This window comes from Rhea pennata, chromosome Z (assembly GCF_028389875.1).
Source record: "Rhea pennata isolate bPtePen1 chromosome Z, bPtePen1.pri, whole genome shotgun sequence".
Lineage (NCBI taxonomy): Eukaryota > Metazoa > Chordata > Aves > Rheiformes > Rheidae > Rhea > Rhea pennata.
The window spans coordinates 40,475,772-40,497,876 of NC_084702.1; the positions used below are offsets into that span (position 1 = coordinate 40,475,772).

The following is a 22,105-nucleotide window of genomic DNA, read 5'->3' on the forward strand; positions in this document are numbered from 1 at the left end:
AATTCACATTAATTAAATAACTATGAAATCAAAGTAAATTTATAGCTCCCTCTTGTGCTTAATCTTTGAAATCACAGTCTTTCACAATTTGAGGAAAATAAAACCCATGCACACCTCCATGAAAGTAAATAGAGGCAGCAGGGGAAGAAACAAATCAAAAACAAAAAATCTTTTTTTTTTTTGGCAAATAAGCTTTAATAAAGCCAGATACACACTGGAGAGTAAACCATAAGAATCAAAATACCAAATTGTTATTTGATACACACACACAACAACAGAATGCAGGAGCTCACTGTACTCAGTAATACTAGATCAAAAAATTAAGACATTATCTTTACTACGAAGAGCTTACTTTTTTAATTAGGTAAATACTAAGACAAGGGAATAAAACACATTCAGATTGGAAAGCTAACAAGGCTAACTGAAAAAAGCAGATACCTAAGCAATTAAATGCATGTGATGCTAGACGCTATCAACTACTACCAAATACTAATAAAAGCAGGTGCAAAAGATGAAGCATAAGCAAGCCAGGCATGACCCAGGTCAAGAAGATCTCATCCTCCTTTCTAGGCTAAACAGCAGCAGTAAATGTTGAGAGAGAATTAATTCAATCTGCCCATAGAAGATCCTCCCTTCCCTGCTTTTTGCTGTTCAAACACAACTTGAAACTTCCATTAGTTTAGAATATAACAATCTTGTAATGCAGCGAGCTCTCCATAAACAAGCCTGGTTTATGCTTTGACAGAACCTGTGCTAAGTTATCCCTTGCATATCACTGCAAGCATCTGAGATGACTGTGGCACTTTCATAGCCTTTTTAATTGGAAAATCCTTGGAGTAGCCATCGCATTTTCCCACACTTGCACAGTATGTTCTAAAACAACATGCCTTGGCACTTGACATTGTAGCTTTCCTCCAGTAAATTTAAAAGACTAGCCATTTAGATTCTACAGAGCAGGCCTTCATTACAGCGTAATGGAAAGACCATAGAAGTTGCTCTCTTCAGCTATCGAAACTGAAGTGTATTACCTTTCAAGGCTAACGCTTTCAAGGTTAAAATGCCGAACAAAATGTTCTTTCCATCCTGGTTTTCACTCCTGCCCTTTACTTTCCACTCAACTCTAATCTAAACTAAAAGCATTATCTTATAACTAGTTGGCTATTTTTCTACCAAAATAGATTTCACAGCCACATTGCTGCTCTCACTCTCTTTCTTTAATTAGCATAAAAGCATCTCTGGTCAGGATGATTTACCATTAAAAACTGAGAAATCCAGCTTTCAAAATGAACCACACTGTATTTTTCCATACACACCTTAATGAACAGCAGCAGCTTGCAAGATTATTCACAGCTTTTCCAGGAAGACCACGATCTCACTGATTTAGCTACTTGTTGGGACAATATGCCTTGGAAGTACAGCAATGAGTAAAAAATTCTTAAAAAATGTTTAAGTTGATGTTTAGGTGTTTAAGGCAGTCAGGTACCACTGGAAATTTCATTCAATTTTTCCTCACTCCAGTCTACAGCTACTTAGAATTTTTTATGTATTTTATTTCAACGTGTTTTAACATTATACTCCATAGACAAAGGGGAAGAACTACAGCTAACTATGTAATTTACACTGAATTCAAAAGACTCTAAAACCTACCACATGTGGTACAGACACTGACCTATCTCCCATCCAATTAATTAAAACCAAAAACAAGCAGAACCTTACAAGTATTTTAATTTAAAAAAAATGAAAATACATAAAAATTAGTAGTGGGAATTTCCTTGCGGTATTATCAGGTTCAAACATGGCTAGTTTGTACCCAGTATAAAAACAGAGAGCATCTAACTTGTGACAGATAAATGCAGCACATTTATTAAGTCAGAACCAAGCTCTGACCTAATGGTGATGCAAGAAGCCTTTCCAGAAGTATTCTAAATATTACCAAATACAACAAAAATGTTATGCTGAAAAGAACCACAGGCTACTGCATGTAATCTAATCTACTACAGATCTACTCAATTTACAAGACAGACTCTCTACAAGCTAGACTGAGTTATAGGTTGATTTCACCAATCTACTTTTAGGAAATCATAAACTGGCCTTCTAAATAACGACTTCTTCAAACAATGCAATACATGTATGATTCATAAACTCCAGACAGCTTACTCTTAGCTGCACTGACTGTGAGTTACAGTAAACAAAGATGTATGAAAATGCAGCAACAATTACAAACATATTAAAAAGACAAAGCTTATTTAATCAGGTGGATGTGTATACATGTATGGTGCCAGTCTGGGCTGCACATGGAATTGAGATCTAATAATAAACTTTGAGGACATTTTTCTAGTATAAGATACATTTAACTCTGAATCCTCCCAGCAACGATGGTCAACAGATTCCTCCTTGTCATCCAAAATGGAAATTAAAAATGTTTAATTGATCTCTGTACACTTTCAACTACAATCAAATGGTCAGCCAACAATGACTTAGAGAAATAGAAATACTGCAAAGGTGCAGGTACCGTAGTGAGACTGTATAAACAAAATCATATGGATCAGAAAATAATAGAAATATTGGTCGGTTTGGCTCAGTTGGTTAGAGCATGTTGATGCTAATGCCAAGGACATGAGTTCAACCCTCATATGGGGCTATGCTGAGGGTTGGACTAGATGATCTCCAGAAGTCCCTTCCAACCTTACCATTCTATGATTCTATGAAGTTATATAAACAGAAATATTTCTGCTTCAAGTAACTACATTTTGTTGTGTAAATAAACATTGGGCCTTAATCAAAAAGATGTGAAAAGATGTGAAATTGAGAAATGGAAATCCATCAAAGAACTTCTATCACAGGAAGCAACAATATTATAGAACTGTTTAAGAACTGCCTAATTCAGACTGTTTGATGGGTCAGCACATACACGGAGCAGTAAGCTCCAGCAACTTGCTTCAACACCAGAAAGTAAAATGTAGGTTACTCTATGTCACTGGAAATAACTGGAGACTGCTGAACATCACTATTAATACATATAGTAGACCACAGTGAGAAAAGCGCTAGCTGAAGTTTGCATAATGGTCCTGCACAATGTAGCAGGTCAGAATGACTGATCCAGATAGTCTTACTTACAACACAGTAGCAGCTTTATGTATCAAACTCTCAATCCAAATTACATCTGAACTGTACTATATTGATCTGAATATTTCTAGAGTCAAAACAAGGCCTTGCAGAGCTGCAGCAAAAAATGGCTGATGAATGTTCAGTAGTTTCCAAATGAACCGTTTTCTTTATCACCAACTTGGGAAATAACCTTTTCAAGGAAAGTCTAGAAAACTGCAAACTATCTAAAAGTAATACTCTGCACTTCAGGTGTATTCATAGTATGAAAATGACCTTCACTTTCAAGTAGTTCAGAAAAGGTCAGTGTTAAATACTAGAATTCTAAGGAACGTAGAAGTAGAATTCCACTTATAAGGAAACAAAACTCACCTGTATTAGGTCTAAAATGCCAAGTTCACTTTCTGAAGAATCCACACAGAAGACAAAATACAAGGTGGCATAGTGTCGATAAATTAGTTTGTTGTCAGATCCACCTATTAATCTAAATGGGAAAGAAAAGAAGAAAGCTTAGTCAGTATCTTAGGATAAGCTCTGCAGACCACCAGCGTTATTTCAGTTAATAGGAAGCCTATTGTTAATGGTTGGAGCTTTCCCAAATCCAACTACATAACAACTTTTATTTTGTGATATAATTAAAATGGAAGAAAAACAACAAATCATCAAGACAGCCGAAGTTACGTTTACCACACAAGCACAGTTACTGTTATCCATATGGATAATTATCTATGCTGACATATGCACATTTTTATTACAATCAATCCAAACAGATCATGTAGGCTACTGTTCAATCAAAAATGGTTATTAGATGTAATTCCATGATACATTAGTGGGCACTGTACAGACATTGATCTGCATTACTAAGAACAGAGCATATGCTTAAGCGTCATCTGTAGTCCTTCTCAGAGAAGCCGCCAAGACAAGAAAAAATAATGCAGACTAATATTTGGACTCAAGCAAAAAGCCTTAGATTGGGTTTATGGTATGCATCATAACCAAGAATGCGTAACATTGTTGCGCTATATAATATTTCATAGTAAAAGATTACTGTAGTCCAACCAATCACTTATGACGCAATGTTAAAGTGGAGAAAAAATTAATTTCTATTGCTCACTGAACATCTCATTAGTGAACAAGAAGATCTCTAAGCAGATATGTACTTTCACTCTTCTGCTGTAGCCTTCCCCAAGGAGATACATACAACTGTAAGAGATTTTCTTTAGATCATTAACGCTTGCTGTCAGCTGTATGAGTGCCGTTCAAATAGAAATGAAAAAATTCTGTAGCCTAGTACTACACAGCTATGAAGCTCAATTCTCTCTTAACACTGTACTAGAACTGGATCACAAGCCTTGAGAAAAATAAAATCAAAAAAAATAGGAAAAAAAAGGATACTTCAGAGGAAGTTGGCAGGGGAGGGGGCAGAGAGGTGACAAGGAAAAACAAATCTTTAGGACACTTGCTTAAGCGCTTTGCTTTACATTAATTACTGCTTGAGGGAGAAAACAAAACAAAACATTGTTCCTAAACAGCAGTAACCACATTTAAGCAGTATCAGGCAAATACTTATATATATACATATATATATATAACTGGAAAAAAAATGACATGTAAAGTTTCCTCTTTTGTGCTTTATTTACACACAAAAAAAAATAATGAAATGACAACTCTACAAAACAAGCAGCAGGAGGAAAGCTGTACTTGTGTCCTCTGCCGGCCACAAACGGCTTGTCTTTCACGTCCAGAATTCAATCCAGCAAGTTTCCAGCTTGTAACTACCTCCAAAAACAGAACCACAGAATCAAAAATCTACAGCTGAGCACTTGAAAGAGAAGGATTTTAGTAAAAATAATAAATAATTATAAAGAAAATAATAAATAATTAGGGTTCATCTTCATCAGAAAAAAGCCATCATAGCTGACATGGTACAGGTATATGTTTAACCATGACTCTGCACACAGTGAGTTGAAGCATTAACACATCAGTTTTCAGCTATTAGAAATTTCCATGATTACAGATTATGATATTACGTTAAGCATCCTATGTTTATATAGAACATCATAAATTTGCTCCATCCTTTTCCTAGAAGGGGGTTGTTTATAACTATTTAGCCTTCATGACCCAAAATAAAATACTCCTCTGTTTCAGAACTTCTTTTAATTAAAGCAAGACCATACTATGGAAAAAAAAAATCCATGACAGGATATTTTGGGTGTGCCTTCTTTAAAAAAAGGCAACTAAACTTTATAGTCTGTACTATTGACTACTAACAGCTAACATTTAAAACTCTGGTTGGTCTAACCATATTAGTAAAGAAGTCTTGGTTAAAACTGTAGTAGTTAGCATATTTTAAAGATATCTTTTTTCCCAGTTCACACAGCAAGCCTGAACTCTAACTTAAAGGTAGGGGAAAGCATTTTATTGGAGACTGTCCACTCAAATTTTAGGAGCTCAAGCCTAAACATCAGCTACAAAATATTTCAGTTTTCTCAGTGGATAGGACAATTGCAAATACCTCTTAGAATAAGGCCAGAAATCTTTAGCTAGATTATAAGGAAACTGGTTAGGTATCATCTGCCTGTTTCTTCTCCACCTTGTATCTAAAATACCTTTATAGCCACTAATTCAATTATAGCAGTAGAAAACAAAAATTTTATTGCCTAACTCATTTAATTATATTTACTTAAGTTTCAGGAGTAAAGAATATGCATGTTTATCACTGAAATAACAATGTTACCAGTGCATTAAAATATTTTGAAGTAACACTATGCTTACATTACAACTGTAAAAACAGTTATGCCACATGCAGTAGTGATAATCTTTGCTAGCTGAAAAATATCACATATTTATTTTGAACTTTATACTTACAAGCCTCCTTCTAGGAAATTACAAACGTTTTCATCACGTTTTGATACTAAATGGAAAGTTTCTCGGATAATTTGCTGCTGTGTATCTTCACTCTGCAAAAGAAAACAATTTTTGATGTGAGTTTAAAATGAATTAATTATCAATACACAGCACACATTAACAAATATAATGTGAAGTATTTGAGCATCCTCAAACTATCAAATTTTGACGCCTTAAATCTGGCAAGCATCAAGTTGCACACTGTTTTTATATAATTTCAACATCTCTGGTAAAGAGACATTTTTGCAAGTTGAATTGAACTAGCAGAGAACTAAATGACTGTGGAAAAAAAATGTGAAAGAATTAACTGTTTTTAAGAAGCTTAAACACCAAGACTTAGAAATTATACCTTCAATTAAATATGAAGTATTTTGAAATATTCAGAAGTTTTTATATCTCCACTGAAGGCTGAATGTTTATGGACTTGCTTTGAAATTCATTTCAGCTATTACCAAGGCAAAAAACACAGCATCACAGGCTTGTGGGGAAAAAAACAAACAACAAAAACACCTCAAATGCTCAAATCACTCTTTCTGAAACAGGTCAAAATACAATGGTATCACGAGCAACACCTTCTGTGAAGCCATAACTTACTGTGTAACAGTCTTTTATTGATCAGAAACATTGCTTCTAAAATCTGAGTTCACTAGTCTCTTCCTAAATTCCCACCGTAACTGTCCTTTCACCACTGCACACATACACACTTTTGCTACACTTCTAGAAGTGCAGTTTCATTTTCAACAAATTTATAGCACTTCAGCAGTCAAAAAAAATTACTTACAATTCTTCAAATCTCATGTTTATTTTATAGCACCAAGCCCTGAAGTCACCAAATAAGAGCAAGTCTGCATTTTAAACCATTACATGAAAAAGCATTCTCTGCTAAGGTGGTGCACATATCTTAAAAGTGACTTCAGATAAAACAGTGCAGTCCTTAGATGACTGCTAATGAAACAAAGCCTGGTATCAGCCTGGCTTATATGCATTCCCCTCAGATTCATGTGTTATTTTACAAACAAGCCCTAGAATACATAAAGACATTTACAAAAGACATCGGCAGAAGTAAATTGTTCTCTGAAGCACAGATCCTTTGCTTTTATAGTCTGTATTCCCTAAGTTATGCCTGCCTTCCTACAGTGCGGTAACCTCACCTTCATCCCACCACGTTTTCTGACATCAAGAAAAGAGATAATACCCACTTCCTTTCCTTAAGATAACAAGATAAATACTTTTCAGTAATTAAAGCATAGCTTTTATATTAAGAATCTGTCTTTACTTTCAAAGTTAATCAGAAACTTGTTCTGTACTTTGAAGTTACAGCCATGGTCTATATTGTAAAACAAAATAACATGGCACATTTATCTTCATACTTAATTGCTGAGAATTATTATTACTCTACTTAACTGCAAAGAATTATTAGCTTAATTTTATCCAGGGACAACTCTTCCAATCCTCTGTATCATATGAAAAAAAAAAAAAAAAAAAAACAAACAAACTCACACAACAGTCGTGTTCTACCATTTTTTTGCCACCAGAAAAACAACCAGATTTCACAGACCTGACTCAAATTAATCTCTCACAAAGGAGGAGAGGAGACACTTCTATTTGTAAAAAGAAATGGAAATCTCCCTTTAATACTGGTTCAACTGATATCAAACTGTACATGTTTCAAAAACTCTATAAATAGTCCTATGTTATTGAAGCCACACACAAAAAGATAATCAAGACAACAGTCACACCTGCTTATATAAACCTCAAAGACTTAGAAAAATCACTTAAGTTCGCAAGATGCAAAAATAGCTCGTTTGCAAACTACAGACTACTAACTCTGGACAAGAATGTTGACATAATTTTTAGTTCAACATATTTAAATTTTCAAATCTGCAAACTGCTCTCTTTATACAGGTATATATGTTTGTATATGCCTTTATACAGGCACATTAACCTATTGCATGCACTGAAGATTTCTTCTAATGATTAAAGTAACTAGCTCTCAAGAAAAATTTGATTTTTTCCTACCATTCACTTCTCTCCTTTCCCCCACCAACATTATGCATTTAACAACATTAACAAATGACACAAAAAGTGAAATTACAACAGAAACCAAGAACAGAAGTGAACTACTTCACACAAATTCAAGTTTTACATACCAGTATCTTTCATCTACCTATCCTACCAATTAACTGTTACCTTCAGACTGACAGGAAAAAAAAAAAAGGGAAAAAAGGAAAAAAAATACTTTTTTTTTTTTTTTTTTTTTTTTTTTTTTTTTTTTTAGCAATTTGCCACAACTCTGCAGTCATCAGAAAGAAGTGAGGATGCACACAAGAGGAATGGATGCTTATCAATACAGGTAAGCGAGACTGCTTTAGATATTTTTTAATTTGAAATGGGAAATGAAAGATGTCAGTGTGGTAAACCAGAATTCAGGAGAAAGGAGAAAACTGGTTTAAAAACAAGAATTTTCAATACTGTCCTTCCTCTGAGACAGGATTAAATTCAGTTACCCATGGCAATGATACGTATCAGTTACATTCCTTTATTAAAAGGCCTGATGATGCAACCTGAACTCTCACAGTCCTTGTTTCTGCTCGGATGTGTACAAATTAAGATATAACCCTTCCAGTAAAGTTAAATACAACTTTTGTAATGGCCAGAATTGCAAATAACTGGTTATAAATTAGAGTAAACAATAACACTACTAAAGAAGAATATTCTTAAAATATAATTCTGAGAAGCATCATGTGTTTTTGGGTGTTTTATGGCCAAGGTCAGCCCACATAGAGTTTCACCTGCTTGTTAGGAAAGGTAGAATATGATTAAAACATTATCTTAAAGTCTCTAATCCTGGAATTAAATCAACTGTTTTCAGCTTGTTTCTTAATTCCCTGTGGCTACACTTCCTTTAGGCCATGTTCACTGCATTTTGAGCTGCTTCAAAATTTGCTTTCTCCAATGTGAAAGAATATATTTTTCCAATTCTTTACATTTATTTGTGTCAGAATTATTTTTGCTCTCTGAAAGTTTTCAAAGGAAAAGCTTCTGCTTACTAATCAATTACTTTCAAGGGTCCTATGAAACCGTATTCTCATCTTCCCAACTCCAGCACCGCCGCCACGGCGTGGAGACATGCGGCACTACATCAGGGATGCAGAAAGTTAGGCTAAAAAGCACTACGGAGTTTGTGGTACCGATGCCACGAGTAAGACCGGAGAACCTAGCCTGCCCTTGAAGCAGGCCGCCTTCCGTTGCCTTCAGAGAGACTAACGCGTGGTATCTGACGGCAAACAGCTTTCTTTACCACCTCACTGCCGCCGAAACCGCCCCTCGAACAACCCCAGCGCTTTCTCGTCTTCCGTTTTCTCCGCCCGCCTAACTGCGCTTAAGCGCAAAGCAGCAGGCAGCAACCCCCGACAAGGCACCGCGGCGGCGTGCCGTGCCGTGCCGTGCCGTGCCGCGCCGCGTCCCGCCCGTTTGCAGGCCGGCCCAGCGGGGGCCCTTCGCGGCGCTCTCGGGCGCACGGCGCCGCCCGCCCCCGGGGCCGGACGCGGCCAAGGCGCCCAGCCGCGCGGCGCTGCGCGAGCACGACCGAGGCGGCCGCTCTCAGAGCGCGCGCGACCCGCCGGGCCCACCCCGGCGCCGGCGCCGCCGCCGCCGCGGGGCGGCCCGGCCCCGGCCCCAGCCCCCCGCCCCGCCCCGCCCGGCCCGGCCCGGCCCCGCCCGCCCGTACATAGCGCTGGTAGAACTTGGAGAGCCGCGGCTTGCCGTGGTTGTTGAAGATGAGGATGGCTTTGATCATGGTGGGGCCGCGGCGGGCGGGCGGCTGCGCTCCGCTCCGCTCCGCCCTGCCCTGCCCTCCCCCCGCAGGGCGGCGGCGGCAGCTCGCGCGCGCCCACGTCGCCCGCAGCCGGAGCCGTTAGCGGCGGAACGGCTCCCCCGGCACGTGACCCGCCGCCGCGTCACCCAGCGGGCGGCCAAGCGGTGGCGGCGGTGGCCCGCGAGGGACAAAATGGCTTGCAAAGCGAGCTCGTTAACGCGGTGCCGTGCGTCACTTCCGCCGGCGGCTCGCCGAGGGCAGTATGGCGGAAGCAGGGGAGCAGCCGCCGGTCTCGCCTCAGAGCGAGGGCCGAAGGGAGGGCGGGGAGGACACCCAGGAGGGCGGAGCCTCGGCGGGGGCTGCCGATCCGGCTGCCCCCTCGGCGGGCTCGCCGGGCAGCGAAGAACCCGCCGGCGACACTAAAAAGAAAAGTAATGGGGGGAGAAAAAGTCAGTGAGCCAGGTCGGGGGTGGGGATTCTGCTCTGACGGGCAGGCGCGCTGGCCAATGGGCGGAGGGGGCGCGGGGCTCCGGCCAATGAGGGGCGGGGCGGGGCGGGCTGGCGCGCGCCACTAACGGCCGCTGCCTCCGCAGTCGACGTGCTGCTGAAGGCGGTGGGGGACACCCCCATCATGAAGACCAAGAAGTGGGCGGTGGAGCGCACCCGCACCATCCAGGGCCTCGTCGACTTCATCAAGAAGTTCCTCAAGCTGATGGCCTCCGAGCAGCTGGTACGGGCGGGCCGGGCCGGGCCGGGGCGGCAGCAGAAGAGGGTTTTGCGCTCGGTGGTGCGTTCAGGTTGCTGGAGTGTTGGCTTTCCGGGGAGACTGAGCCTAGGCCGTGGCACCTGCAAGGAAACTTCGTGTAAAAGCAGCAGTAAAACTATTCCGAGATTATCCCACTGTATAACGTTGAGATGAGCAATACTTCCCAAAGCAATGCCATGTGGACATGCTCAGACTGCAGTTCCAGCCTCTCTATTTTTTCCTATGTCTTCATTTTTTTTTCCTTGTCTGATGCTGCTGTGCAGGATGGAGCTGTGTACCTGTTGCGCAGCAATGTATTTCAGTGAAAGGGGTTCATACTGCAGTGCAGCTCTAAAGGTCGGGTGTGTGGAGAAAATGTTCCAAGGCTCTGAAAGGTATGGGATTGTCTCTCTGACAGCTGGTGGCTGTTTTCTTCACTCCCCTCCCCTCCCCAAAACAGTTTAAGACTACTATCATAGAACATTTTTTTTCCTCTCTTTTAAAATGGGTAGTTTGGAAATATATGCTTCTTTGTAAGCCCAGTGCCAATATTGTTTGAGTTCATTCTGCCTAAGAAGCCCTGGTGCACTTCTGGTTAAGTAAAAGCTGGAATGGCTGGAACAGATATGCAAATATAATTGCACTGATTTTGCAGTTAGCAGGGAAGTCTTAAAGCCATATGCTTTAAAGTTTTTGTTTAAGATCAAGTTAAAGCTAGATTTTTTTAAAATATGCAACTGCATATCTAAAGTATCAGATAAAATCACTCTCCTTGATCTGGTGGCTATTTAAATCTACATGTGTAAACAACTTTACTAACAGTCTATTTCAGCTAGTGATCAGTAGAAGTTTTTTTGTTTTTTTTTTTCCCTCCCATCCACCCCCAAGGAACCAAGGATTAACCTCTCAAAGAAGAGTTCATATTTTTTCTGCTAATAGATATTCTCAACTATTTATTTAATTAACTGCCACCTTATTGACTGAGCAAGAAAGGTAGCAGCACAGAGACTTCCAGTGTAGTTTCACCTTAAGGCTAACTTCAGGAACAAAGCCCTAGGAATTTTATGACCTGTTTTGAAAATAGTACATTGATATCCTACCACACATGGCCTTCTTGTGCTCTGGATCTCAAGGCTCTCTTTTGATGCTGTTAAATAGCTTCTGTGTATGCGTATATATTTGGAGCAGGAAGTGTAAAGGATGACTTCAAAGAAGAACGAAATAATTGTAGTTTCTGTTGTTCTAATTGAGCAAGCTTACAATAGTGGGAATGGGTTGGATACTCAAAATAAGAGCAAGAACTAAACTACTGAGTTAACTTCAGGGTACTGTATGGAAGACTAATGGATGAGTTTGCAGAAGGTAGCAGTGGGCACGCTTGGTTTGGCCAGTCAGACATGACTCCTAGAAGTCATGTTGCCCATCTGCACCAGAGTGAAAATACTGACCAATGGTAGTCTGATGTGGATTTTGAAGATTACAAAATAAATGGAGAACAGAGGATAAATTTACCCACTTCTGGCTGAAGAATGTTTCTTCTGTGTGCCTTGCAGGGAGATCTTCATCTTCTGTTTTCTTTCCTTGCAGTTTATATACGTGAATCAGTCCTTTGCTCCATCCCCAGACCAGGAAGTTGGGACCCTTTATGAGGTGACTTTCATTTTGAATATCCTTTTTAAATGTACTTACCAGAATCTATCAATATACTTCTGTTACATTAAATCTGCCATTGCCCCAAGCTATACTGATAGCTGTATGATTATCAGCTATACTGATAATACCTTGGATTTAGTGTAATCTAGTTGATATTCATTCCATATTAATAGATTTTAAAGTGACATTACTTCTTACAGTCTCTGGAAAAGCAGTCCTTCATGTGTAGTATGTTATCATGCCTCCCATTATGATGAGCTTTCTTATGACTAGCACTATGCTGTGACACATTTTACTAGTTTGTTTTTGTTTTACTTCATGTATCCTAACATCTTTTTTTTTCTTTTTTTTTTCTTCCTCCCTTCTTGCAGTGTTTTGGAAGTGATGGAAAGCTTGTACTACATTATTGCAAAACCCAGGCGTGGGGATGACTGACAGGCAATACAGCAGTTTAAATGCAATCTTCAGAAATGGAAAAGGGACTAACCTTCAAAAGCTCTGCCTATAAACATGCAGAAAGAAGGGTTATTTGTTTGTTTGTTTTTACATTTCTGCATATGACTATACTTTTATAAAAGTGATGGAGATGAATAGTATAAAAGAAGAGATACCTAGGCTATCCAATCATGTAACTTTCTTCTAGTGCCATCTGGGATACAAAAATCTGCATGTGCCATCTGTAGAACAGAGCCAGCTCTCTTGCTGCTGAGCTCCCAGTTGCTGTATTTGAAGAGAAACAGCTTTGTCTTGAGGAGTGGACTGCTCTCTGTCACTTGATGTGCTGTACTGAAGACAGCTTCTTTTTATTAAAAGGGATATTTATTGCATATATATACTGTGATTCAGTTTATTTCTGACATGAGTGTTACGTGTGTTTTTTTTTCCTTTGTGAAGTCTTCATCTTGAACGTGCACTCTGATGTCTTTTCCAGAAAGTATTTTGAATTTTTCATAATTAACATTTACTTATTTGTATATAATTTAATTATTTTACCTTGTGCCTTCTTCACATTGTCAGTGCAAGGACCACATTTATATTTGTTCAAATTTTAACTTAAATTAACAGTACGATGATATGCCTCAGAAATATTTTCCTCCCCCCAGAATCATCTAGCACTGTGTTGAAAACTGAGCAAGCACTTCAGCAGTTGCCAGAAAAAAGGGCTTTTTTGTTTTTGTTTGGTTGGATTTTTTTTTACACTGTTTAACAACTAGCAAAAGCTGTTGGATCTTTCTGTTAATAAAAATATCATACAGTGGAATGCTAAAACCCTATTCTGTGTATGTTCCTTTGGTGACTGCTCTTTTCCTGCTTTGCCAGGTGCATGTTCCGTCAAAGAAATAGAATGCACTTCATATCCCTTTAATAAGTTTTAAAGTAATGAGGATTTTTTTTTCATCCTGGAGAGGAATTGGTACCCTGATTACAGTATCAGCCTTTGCTTTTGGGGCAGGAGAGCAGTTATTTTAAAATTGTCTGTTGTACAATCTTTTATTTAAAAGATTGTTTAAGCTTTACTAAAATTTAAGCTGTAAATGTTAGCTGTTTGCTTGAAGAATGTTGTTATGCTAGATGACACTTCTGGTCAATGACATAATTTGATTCTTCAGCAAATACAAGCCAGATGACCTGTCCTAGGTTAAAGCATGCTTGTCCAACTCACTGAGGTGATTTTTGCCATTTCGTGCAACCTGTATATGTAGTATGGGTGGCTTTTATACAGTCTCTGCAACCCATGTATTAGATTTTTCCATATTTGCAGAACTTCTGGAGAGCAAATACCCAGCTTACCCTGCTAATGTTGCTGCAGTTTGACAGCATGTAGATAACACTTGGCATGATAACATAGGCATATGCCCTGAATGTATAATACATACATCACATTAGAAAGGTTTAAACTTTATCCAACTATTCATGTAGAAGGCTTATATTGGAGTCTTTTAGATTCAGCTGACAACATAGAATTGGTTCCAAACTTAAAACACTGTAATCCATACTTTTGCCTATTCAAAATGCTAGTCGTGGTATAGTAAGTCTATTTAACAAAACTAATGTGAAAGTCACTCTGTGCCTGTCCCCTTGAAACCAGCTCTGCCTGCTCGGTTACTGTAAAGCTATTGTAACCTTGTATAGCCGCTAGAGGGTACGCGAGGACAAAGATACATGCATAGTTTTTCTAGATTTTTGTTTTCTGGTGTTTTTTAATGTCCATTTTGCCTCCTTTACAAATGTAAGTAGTTTTCTCTTGTTTGTGGCAGTACATTTGCCTAAGATAAGCTACTAGTCTGTGTCTCTTTCTCTCTAAAGAATGTTTGATTGCTGTCTTTCACCTCACTTGATCTTAACAAATGAAACTATTGGTGTAGTAGTGCAAATACATGTAGTGATGCAAGAAAAATAAGATGAAAACAAACCACTAGGATCTTGAGGTGAAGGAGGATTGTAGGTCATTGTATCTTGCCATCTAATGGTAGAAGGTTGTTTTTATGTTGAATCTATTGGTAAGCTTTATTCTCTTAAGTTTAAAAGAAAAAAAAGTTTACTTCAATCTCCTACAAGTTAATAGTCCAGTCAAGTAAACTCTGCAGTAATAGTTCTGATTTCCTTTATTCAGTACTGTTTTTTTATTTGAACAACTTACATAGATTTATGAATTATGTATTAAAGATTCAGCATGTTCTTTGAATTGTATTTAATTACTTATTTCAATTTGTTCCTACATTTCTATTTCTAGTGGTTTCTTTTAGCTAAACACTATCCTGTTTTATTAACTGCAGAAGCTTCCCCAGTAATTCTAATTCTGTGGCTTATTTTTATTTTATCTGTCAAATTTTTGAGAGGTGACACTAGCCCCTAAATCCCCTGTCTTATCACAAGGACACCACTATTAAATGTGTATCAGATAGTACAGGGAAAGCAGAATTGTATAAAATTAGAAGTGCTTCCCCTATCCAAAAGCAGGACTAAGTGTATTTAATTGTTCCTGGTAGGTATTTGAGTAGACAAACATCAGTAATGATGAACCTTTTTACAAGCTCTATAGGCAGTCTCTTCTAATGCCTAACACTGCTATATTGCTTTTTAAGCTTTTTTTTCCCCTACTCCCTTGCTGCTACCTATATATAGGTATGACTTACCATATCCACAGATGAAGTGGAGATTACTCTGTTCTCTGCTAGAATTTTTTCATGTATTGATTTTTCTTGACTCCTGATCATTCCATGTTTCTCATCTGCACCCTCTCCATCACCTTCATATCTTTCTTGAATTACAGTATTCCGAGTGGTGTATAATACCCTAGCTGAAGCTTCAGAGATAAGAGATCTATTTGTAATTAGTCCTAGTATTCTGTAGAGTGAAAGTGGAGAAACTGTCTTCATTCCTAATTTTTCTTCAAACCCCAACTCTTTTAGTATTTCTTAGCCCTAAGTTTGCTAGTAAATAGTGACTACTCACCTGATCCAGCTCTTGCCAGTCTCTTCCTTCGATACTGGGGTATCAACAATTATAACATACTTAATTCATAGAAGGAATCATAGAATTGGTGAGGTTGGGAGGGACCTCTGGAGATCATCTAGTCCAAACCCAAACGAGTGGCCTGTACAGGAATCAAACCCACGACCTTGGCATTATTAGCACCGTGCTCTAACCAGCCAAGCTAAACCTAACCCCCTCGATTTACGTAATTGAAAGAACAGAATAGGCAAATCAGGAAAAATCAGAAGATTGAGAAATGATTAACTGAACTAGATATTTAGATGATTAATGAGTTGAAAATAAATTAGTAGGGCTTTTTTTTTTTTAACAGCAGAACTAGGTAATCTATATGCAGCAGTTAGAAGAACTGAGAGTACTTGCCATTCACATTAACTTGTAAAAACAGTCCTCTAAATCTGAGGCCTGAATGGCAGCTACAAGGTACAGGGGCATCATAGTACAGACGTGCTGATTTTACAAAACTTTTAAATGGGCCACTCCAGGTTGTCTCTGCTGCATTAATAAATCCCAGATTCTTCTATCCAGCTTAATGATGCTACTGCTGTTACACCGAATTGTCTTGCAGCTTCTCGAATGTGTTAAACAGAAATGATCACGGCAGAAAAGCCACTGTGGTCTCTCAAATCATGCCTGTGAATGGGATTACTTCTCTCTATCTATAGTGATCACCAAAGAGGAGGGTTTTTTGAAAAGACACTTGTATCCCCTATATATTTCTACAGGTAGCACAATCAAAGTTCTTGGCACTGAGTAGTATTCACAGGAATTGCTCAATATCAGGTTACCAGGGCCGTTGTGACTTATCTGAAATCCAAGTATCAACTGGTAAGTGATCTTATCTGACCTATTGCACTGTTTGTTCTGAAATTCTAATTTGTAACTTGAACTAGTCTAAAAGAGGAGAAATACAGAGGAGCTAAGTGAAACTAAGGTTTCCTCAGCTGGGAGTGAAATGATAACTGATACATTGTCACGTCAACTCTAGGCATATTAAGCAAATACCATTTTTATTCTTAATTCCTGAACTGCTAAGATATTAACAGAAGAGATGTATGTGTTAATTCGCTCCTCTCTTGAAGGGATGATCTCAGAGTAAAATGGAGGGGAGAAAAAAAGTCTTACCCAATTCCTCCTGGACTCTAAAGCAGCTTCTATTCATCCATTGCTGCTGCTTACAGTCATTGCGCAGATCAAATCCTGGTTTTAGTTGCACAGGCTTTTGTCTTACGCTGTTCTCTGAATCTGAAGTCTTCATTATTCTTCAGGGAGGTTGTACGGAGGTTACTCAAGGCATTATCTAGCCTACAGCATCTTTGTACTTTGCGATGAAGCAGAAGAGGGGAAAATACCTTTAAACTGGGGTTTTGCAAGATAAATGTGATCCTATTGTATAAAACACCATGTGTAGGGGGAAAAAAAGTTTTAGCCTTATTTTCTCTTAGATCATTAAGAGAACAAAAACACTTGGTAAAGTCTTTGCTGGTATCATACTTAACGTGCTCCCAAAATGAACTATGTATCAGAAGATTCTATGCAATTTTCTTGTTCCTGCTTTGCACATGCTGCAATAGGCATAATAACATGAAACATCAGATACATCTCACCGTATTTTAGTTATTAGAAAACTTTGACTCTATGTCTCACTACCTAGAGAGACAAAAGCTGATTTTAGAGGTTGTGTTGTTCCATCCTAAAATAGATGGCTAAGAAAGGTTGAATGAATCACGTTGTTGACTAAAAAGAGTGCTGAAATAAGTGAGTTAGATGTTTAACATTATGCCTGTCAGACTACATCTGTGTTACTAAATTCAGTAGTGCCAAGAAACTTTCTGGGGCACTGTAGCTCAGTCATCTGTACTGTTAATTGGTAGAATAGCTGCTGGCACAGATTTTGGCCTGTGCACAATTCATGAATTAGCAAGGTACCTTTTCTGGTAGGCACTTTGGACGTGACTGGCCTGTTCTGGAGCTTAAAAGAGTTTAATAACACAGACAGAAACTGTTCTTTGCCTGTTGATTTCTGTGCTAGAGAGCAGTCCTTGGCATGTTTGTTAGTAGATACGCAGTCCCAGTTTCAGGCGAGATTTCATTCCTTGTAACCTCATTGAGTAAAATTAAACTCAATGATTAAAACTCAGTGAGTAAAATTAAACTCAGTGGGGGGCGGGGAGGAAAAAAAGTCCTTCTTCTAGCCTTAGGAGCACTCCCACAATTTTTTTTTTTTTGTGAGTGGTTCTCCAGCTTTCCTTCCATGTAATCATCGCGCATATACTCACTCTAAATGCCTAGCAATAGCTAGATTCAGCATTGCTTGTGTGTGTGTGTGTGTGTGTGTGTGTGTGTGTTAAGGATGCAGTTTGCAGATAGTGAGGAAATAGTGTTTTACATCTCAGTAATCAGTAAGATTTAGTTTCAGTACAGTAGTTTCAGTGTGTGTGCTCTGCATCTTCTCATGGAATAATTGCACAGGAAAAATAATTATATATATCAATCAGACTGAATGAAACTTGTTAAAATATCATTGCTATTATTTTAATAGTAAGGGGACGTGGAGGGCTTTAGTAATAAAAAATGAAAAAATAAAAATAAGAGGTTAGAGTTAAATATTCCAGTTGCAAAAAGCAATATGTGAAGTTTAAAGTAGAAAAAATCTTTCCCTCAAACCCCCCTTGGTAACAGAGCTAATAACCTTGGCAACTCTTGGGAACTAAAATGCATTAAGAGCTTTCCAAGTCTGAAACAGGAAACCTCAAAGAAGAGAAGGATTCCAAACAGAAAACTACAGAGTAAATATTGTCAGCTCAGAGAAGTCTAGGCAGGACTTTGTTAACTTTATCATATAAATATTGCAGACTGAAAGAAAATGAAATTTATTTTAAATTGTTTTTTCTCAGAGAGTGAATAAATAGGTCAATATTTTATATTTTATTTATAACATATACACCTTACAGATAGCATATAGCCTTCAACCAAAATTGAACATCAAAGTAATTAACTCAAACTAAATGTTTGGTCTCAGACTTTTTTGTGAATCTTTGTGCAAGCAGCAGTCTGACACAAAACCTGTCAGGTACTGAGGGATGTATCCAACTTAGCAGGTTACATGACAGAGAGGAGGCTGCAGCGCTGTTCCGCAGCCCCAGCATGAGGCTGCTTTCAGGCCTCATTTGGATGTAGGGCTCCATCAAGTTCATTGATTATTTAGCTTGGTCTTCTGGATCAAAGTGTGGGAGCTGCTGCTTTGGATGGTGACATTGCTATACATTTCCAAATAGCAGCCTGAGTTATGTGTGCAACAAACACACACTTATGTTTCCTCCTGATTCTAACCCAAAAGTGTCCTTCCAAGATCCCAATGACATTCACAGGAAATAGAAGGGGCACATCTCTAGGTGCCATAGACTGAGTCACTTCAAGTTTTCAGATGCAGACCTTGCTAAAGCATACAAATGTGTGGGTTTTTTGTTGGTGGTGGTTTTTTTGTTTGTTTGTTTGTTTGCTTGTTTTAGAAAAGGCAGTAGCCCTATTGTAGGATGTAGTGCTTTGGGACTTTAGTACACAATATTGTCTTTCAGTAAGGCAAGGTCCCCTGGGGCAGGTCATTAGGCTTTTATCTATACTATTATCTGCTTAATGAAACGCTCTGGTCTCTTCACTTACCTCAGACAGTTATCGACATCGAGCCATGTAGCCCCAAAACCTGCAAAGCAGTGCACCAAGACTCCGCATGCTGCGCACGTGAACTACGGCTGCGAGTCCAAACTCTCGCCGACACCAGCTTTGCAGTCCTCTGCAAAAGTAAAGAAACTAGGGTGAGCAGGGACCTAATAGCGATGATAAAGTGATTCAGGTCCCAGTACCCGGCAGAGGAGGCATAGGTGCTCATTACTGATTTGAAGAGCTAGGCTCTCTTCAGGCTAACGGGCTGGAGGGAAGAAGTACAGTCCAGTCGTTTGTCACAATAACCTGAGGACTCAGGCACCTTAGATCCCATTTTCTATTTGCTCACAACTTTCATTTGGAACGATAGGCTGGCTCATGAAAATCTTCAACCCCAAGCTGTATGTCCAGGCCCAAAACACAGTGCAAAGTGCCTAATATTGCTGGAATTTATGAATGCCATCCTAATAAAAAATTTTCCTAAATGAGCCAGGGGAAAACCTGTGAGCTGCACCCCAATGGGAGGCGAGGTGCCCATACTTGCTTGGCACCTTCAGCTGGTAAGACTCTTTTGCAGTAAGAGGTCCTGTTCACTGATTGCTTGAAGAGCTTGTACTTGTCTTTTGGATAATAGTCCAGTGGTTAGAGCATCTGTCCAGAAAGCAGAGTCCCTATGGTTAAAGCCTAAACTCCCATTTCCCAAGACTTCTAACTACCAGGGTATCAGCAAGAATGGCTTATTGGTTTCCTGCCTCCCAATCAAGTCCTACCATTGGGAAGGAGAGGATGCAAGAATGATTGACTTTGTAGTTTACTGATTACAGTATTTATGCTCCAGAGACTTGCTGTGCTTTCCACAGGAACTACATAGCGTGAAATACAGAAACAGTCATTGGACCAAGTACTGAATTTCAGGATATCCCTTTATGCTTCTTCCCTAAAGCTACATTCTTGCTCTTGCTTTCTCTTTCTCTCTGGCCCAAAGAATATGTATTCACTTTAGGTACTCTGGTGTTTACATATACGAGTATGCAGTGTCGCTGTGCGATCATACAGATGTCGTAGTATGATTCATAGCACAGATTCACTAGGACCAAATGTGATTATGTATCTTCTCCAAGAAACACCAGTGACTGCCACCATTAACCTAAGGGCAAAAAGCTCATTTGCCTTAAAATCAAGATACAAGAACCACTTTATGAAAACTAGCAGATGTAATTTCTGCAGGATTATTTAATGGGAATGTGGTACTAAGTACCTGCTAACCATGAAAGTCAAGGACTGAGACAACTGACACTACCCCAAGACAGGGTGACAGATCTAATTTGTGAGGTGGGTTGGGTAGAGTAGGGTTCTGATAAAAAATGATGTAGAAGGGACTGACTGTATACTTTTTATCTTTATTGATATATGACTATCTACCATTGCTGGTGCACAGTCCAGCTCCCGAGGAATTGTCAGAGGAGTTCAGGAACACCAGCTGCAGTGCTGCATCCTGCATTGAAAAGTGTCTAAAGGTAAACAGTGTCATTTGTTTCAACTTCAAGTTTATTTTCAAATAAACTTTAAGTAATTGGTCTTAAAAAAGACCTAAGATTTTTGTTATAAAACTGAAAACTACTGCATCCCTTACATTTGTTGGAATATAGCCTCCCACAGTATATTATTCTAATGAACACCGAGATATATGTGCAACAGTTCATTTCTACAGTTATAACTGTATAATTTTCAGCAATTAAAAGAAACTGGTAAAATGTTGTGCACTCCTTTATGAGAAACAGAACTGAGAACATGAAAACAATTCCTGTGCTGTGTGAATTACAATGCCCTCTTTTCTTTTTCTTTATTTTTTTTAATTTTCAGTGACAGCAACCCAGTGACTGAGGCTAGAAGCTGTTAATTGCTGCATATACTCAGATCCCTGTGCCAGTCCTGTCTACGGGACACTAGCGAAAAAGTAAACTATAGAGCCATAAATATTGTACCTAATGATTTCTGTGCAATCAAGTAATCAACTCCTTTGGGATCAACAAGCTGCACTGAAAGATTCAATATGGAAAAAGGGGAATAGTTTTGAATAAGGATTAAACAGAAGCGTAACATTTTCTCTTCCTACTAGAGAAATTCAAGCCCTTGGTTATGAAGTTAAGGAAAAGCTTTGGCAAATATACGGGTGGGCCATTACAAGTGTGCCGTAACGAACAGTAACAGCAGTTTGGCGCTGCAACAGGCTGATCCAGCCCGAGGCGTCGGGTGTAACACGGAGCGATGCAAAATGTCCTTTTGCTTCCAGCAGCGAGACTCCACGGCTTCGCTAACGCTCCCACCAACGCTGTGGCGAACGCATCCTGTTTCTGCGGTTGCCGGGGTTAACAGCAGATGCACCATTCGGGTTTTCCCCGGATTTGTGTACGTACCGGTCAGCAGCCGCGGCGGGCGGCGAGGCCGGGCGCGGAGGATCCGCCTGGCAGGCGGCGCGGGGGCGGCCGCTCGCTCGGCCGGGCCCCGCGGCCCCGCGCGGGGGGCAGCTGGCGGGCGCCGCGGGGCGGCCGCCCCGGCGGGGCTGGCTCTGGACGGAGCAGGACTTTGGCAGGGGCAGGGCCGGCGGTGCCGCCCCGTCCCCCGCCCGCCGGGGCGGCTCGCTGCCGCCGCGCCGCCCGGCGCATAAAGGCGGGCGGCAGCGGCGGCGCACGGGGCTGCGCGCTGCGGGGCGGGGGCTG

The 22,105-nt window shown here is 39.8% G+C and overlaps 2 protein-coding genes and 1 long non-coding RNA gene across 4 annotated transcripts in view; 1 reads left to right on the forward strand and 2 right to left on the reverse strand.

Moving 5' to 3' along the window:
- The window catches only part of AP3S1 (adaptor related protein complex 3 subunit sigma 1), a 30,560-nt gene extending 20,605 nt beyond the window's left edge, over positions 1–9,955 (reverse strand). For both annotated transcript variants that reach the window (XM_062599347.1, XM_062599348.1), the window contains exons 1-3: positions 9,743–9,955; positions 5,974–6,065; positions 3,478–3,589 (exon numbers count right to left, since the gene is read on the reverse strand). In XM_062599347.1, coding sequence (XP_062455331.1) covers positions 3,478–3,589; positions 5,974–6,065; positions 9,743–9,811 — 273 coding nt within the window. In that variant the 5' untranslated portion in view covers positions 9,812–9,955. The remainder of the gene's footprint in view (positions 1–3,477; positions 3,590–5,973; positions 6,066–9,742) is intronic.
- Positions 9,956–10,080: 125 nt separating this feature from the next.
- Positions 10,081–13,496, forward strand: ATG12 (autophagy related 12). The gene is made up of 4 exons (XM_062599604.1): positions 10,081–10,260; positions 10,423–10,559; positions 12,162–12,224; positions 12,599–13,496. The coding sequence occupies exons 1-4, from the start codon at positions 10,092–10,094 to the stop codon at positions 12,656–12,658; spliced, it is 429 nt and encodes a 142-aa protein (XP_062455588.1). The 5' UTR covers positions 10,081–10,091; the 3' UTR covers positions 12,659–13,496.
- A 3,219-nt stretch (positions 13,497–16,715) lies between these two features.
- On the reverse strand, positions 16,716–19,511 carry LOC134153988 (uncharacterized). The gene is made up of 2 exons (XR_009961299.1): positions 19,386–19,511; positions 16,716–17,043 (listed from the first exon to the last, which is right to left on the reverse strand). It is a non-coding gene; the product is annotated as an uncharacterized LOC134153988 (long non-coding RNA).
- Positions 19,512–22,105: the final 2,594 nt, after the last annotated feature.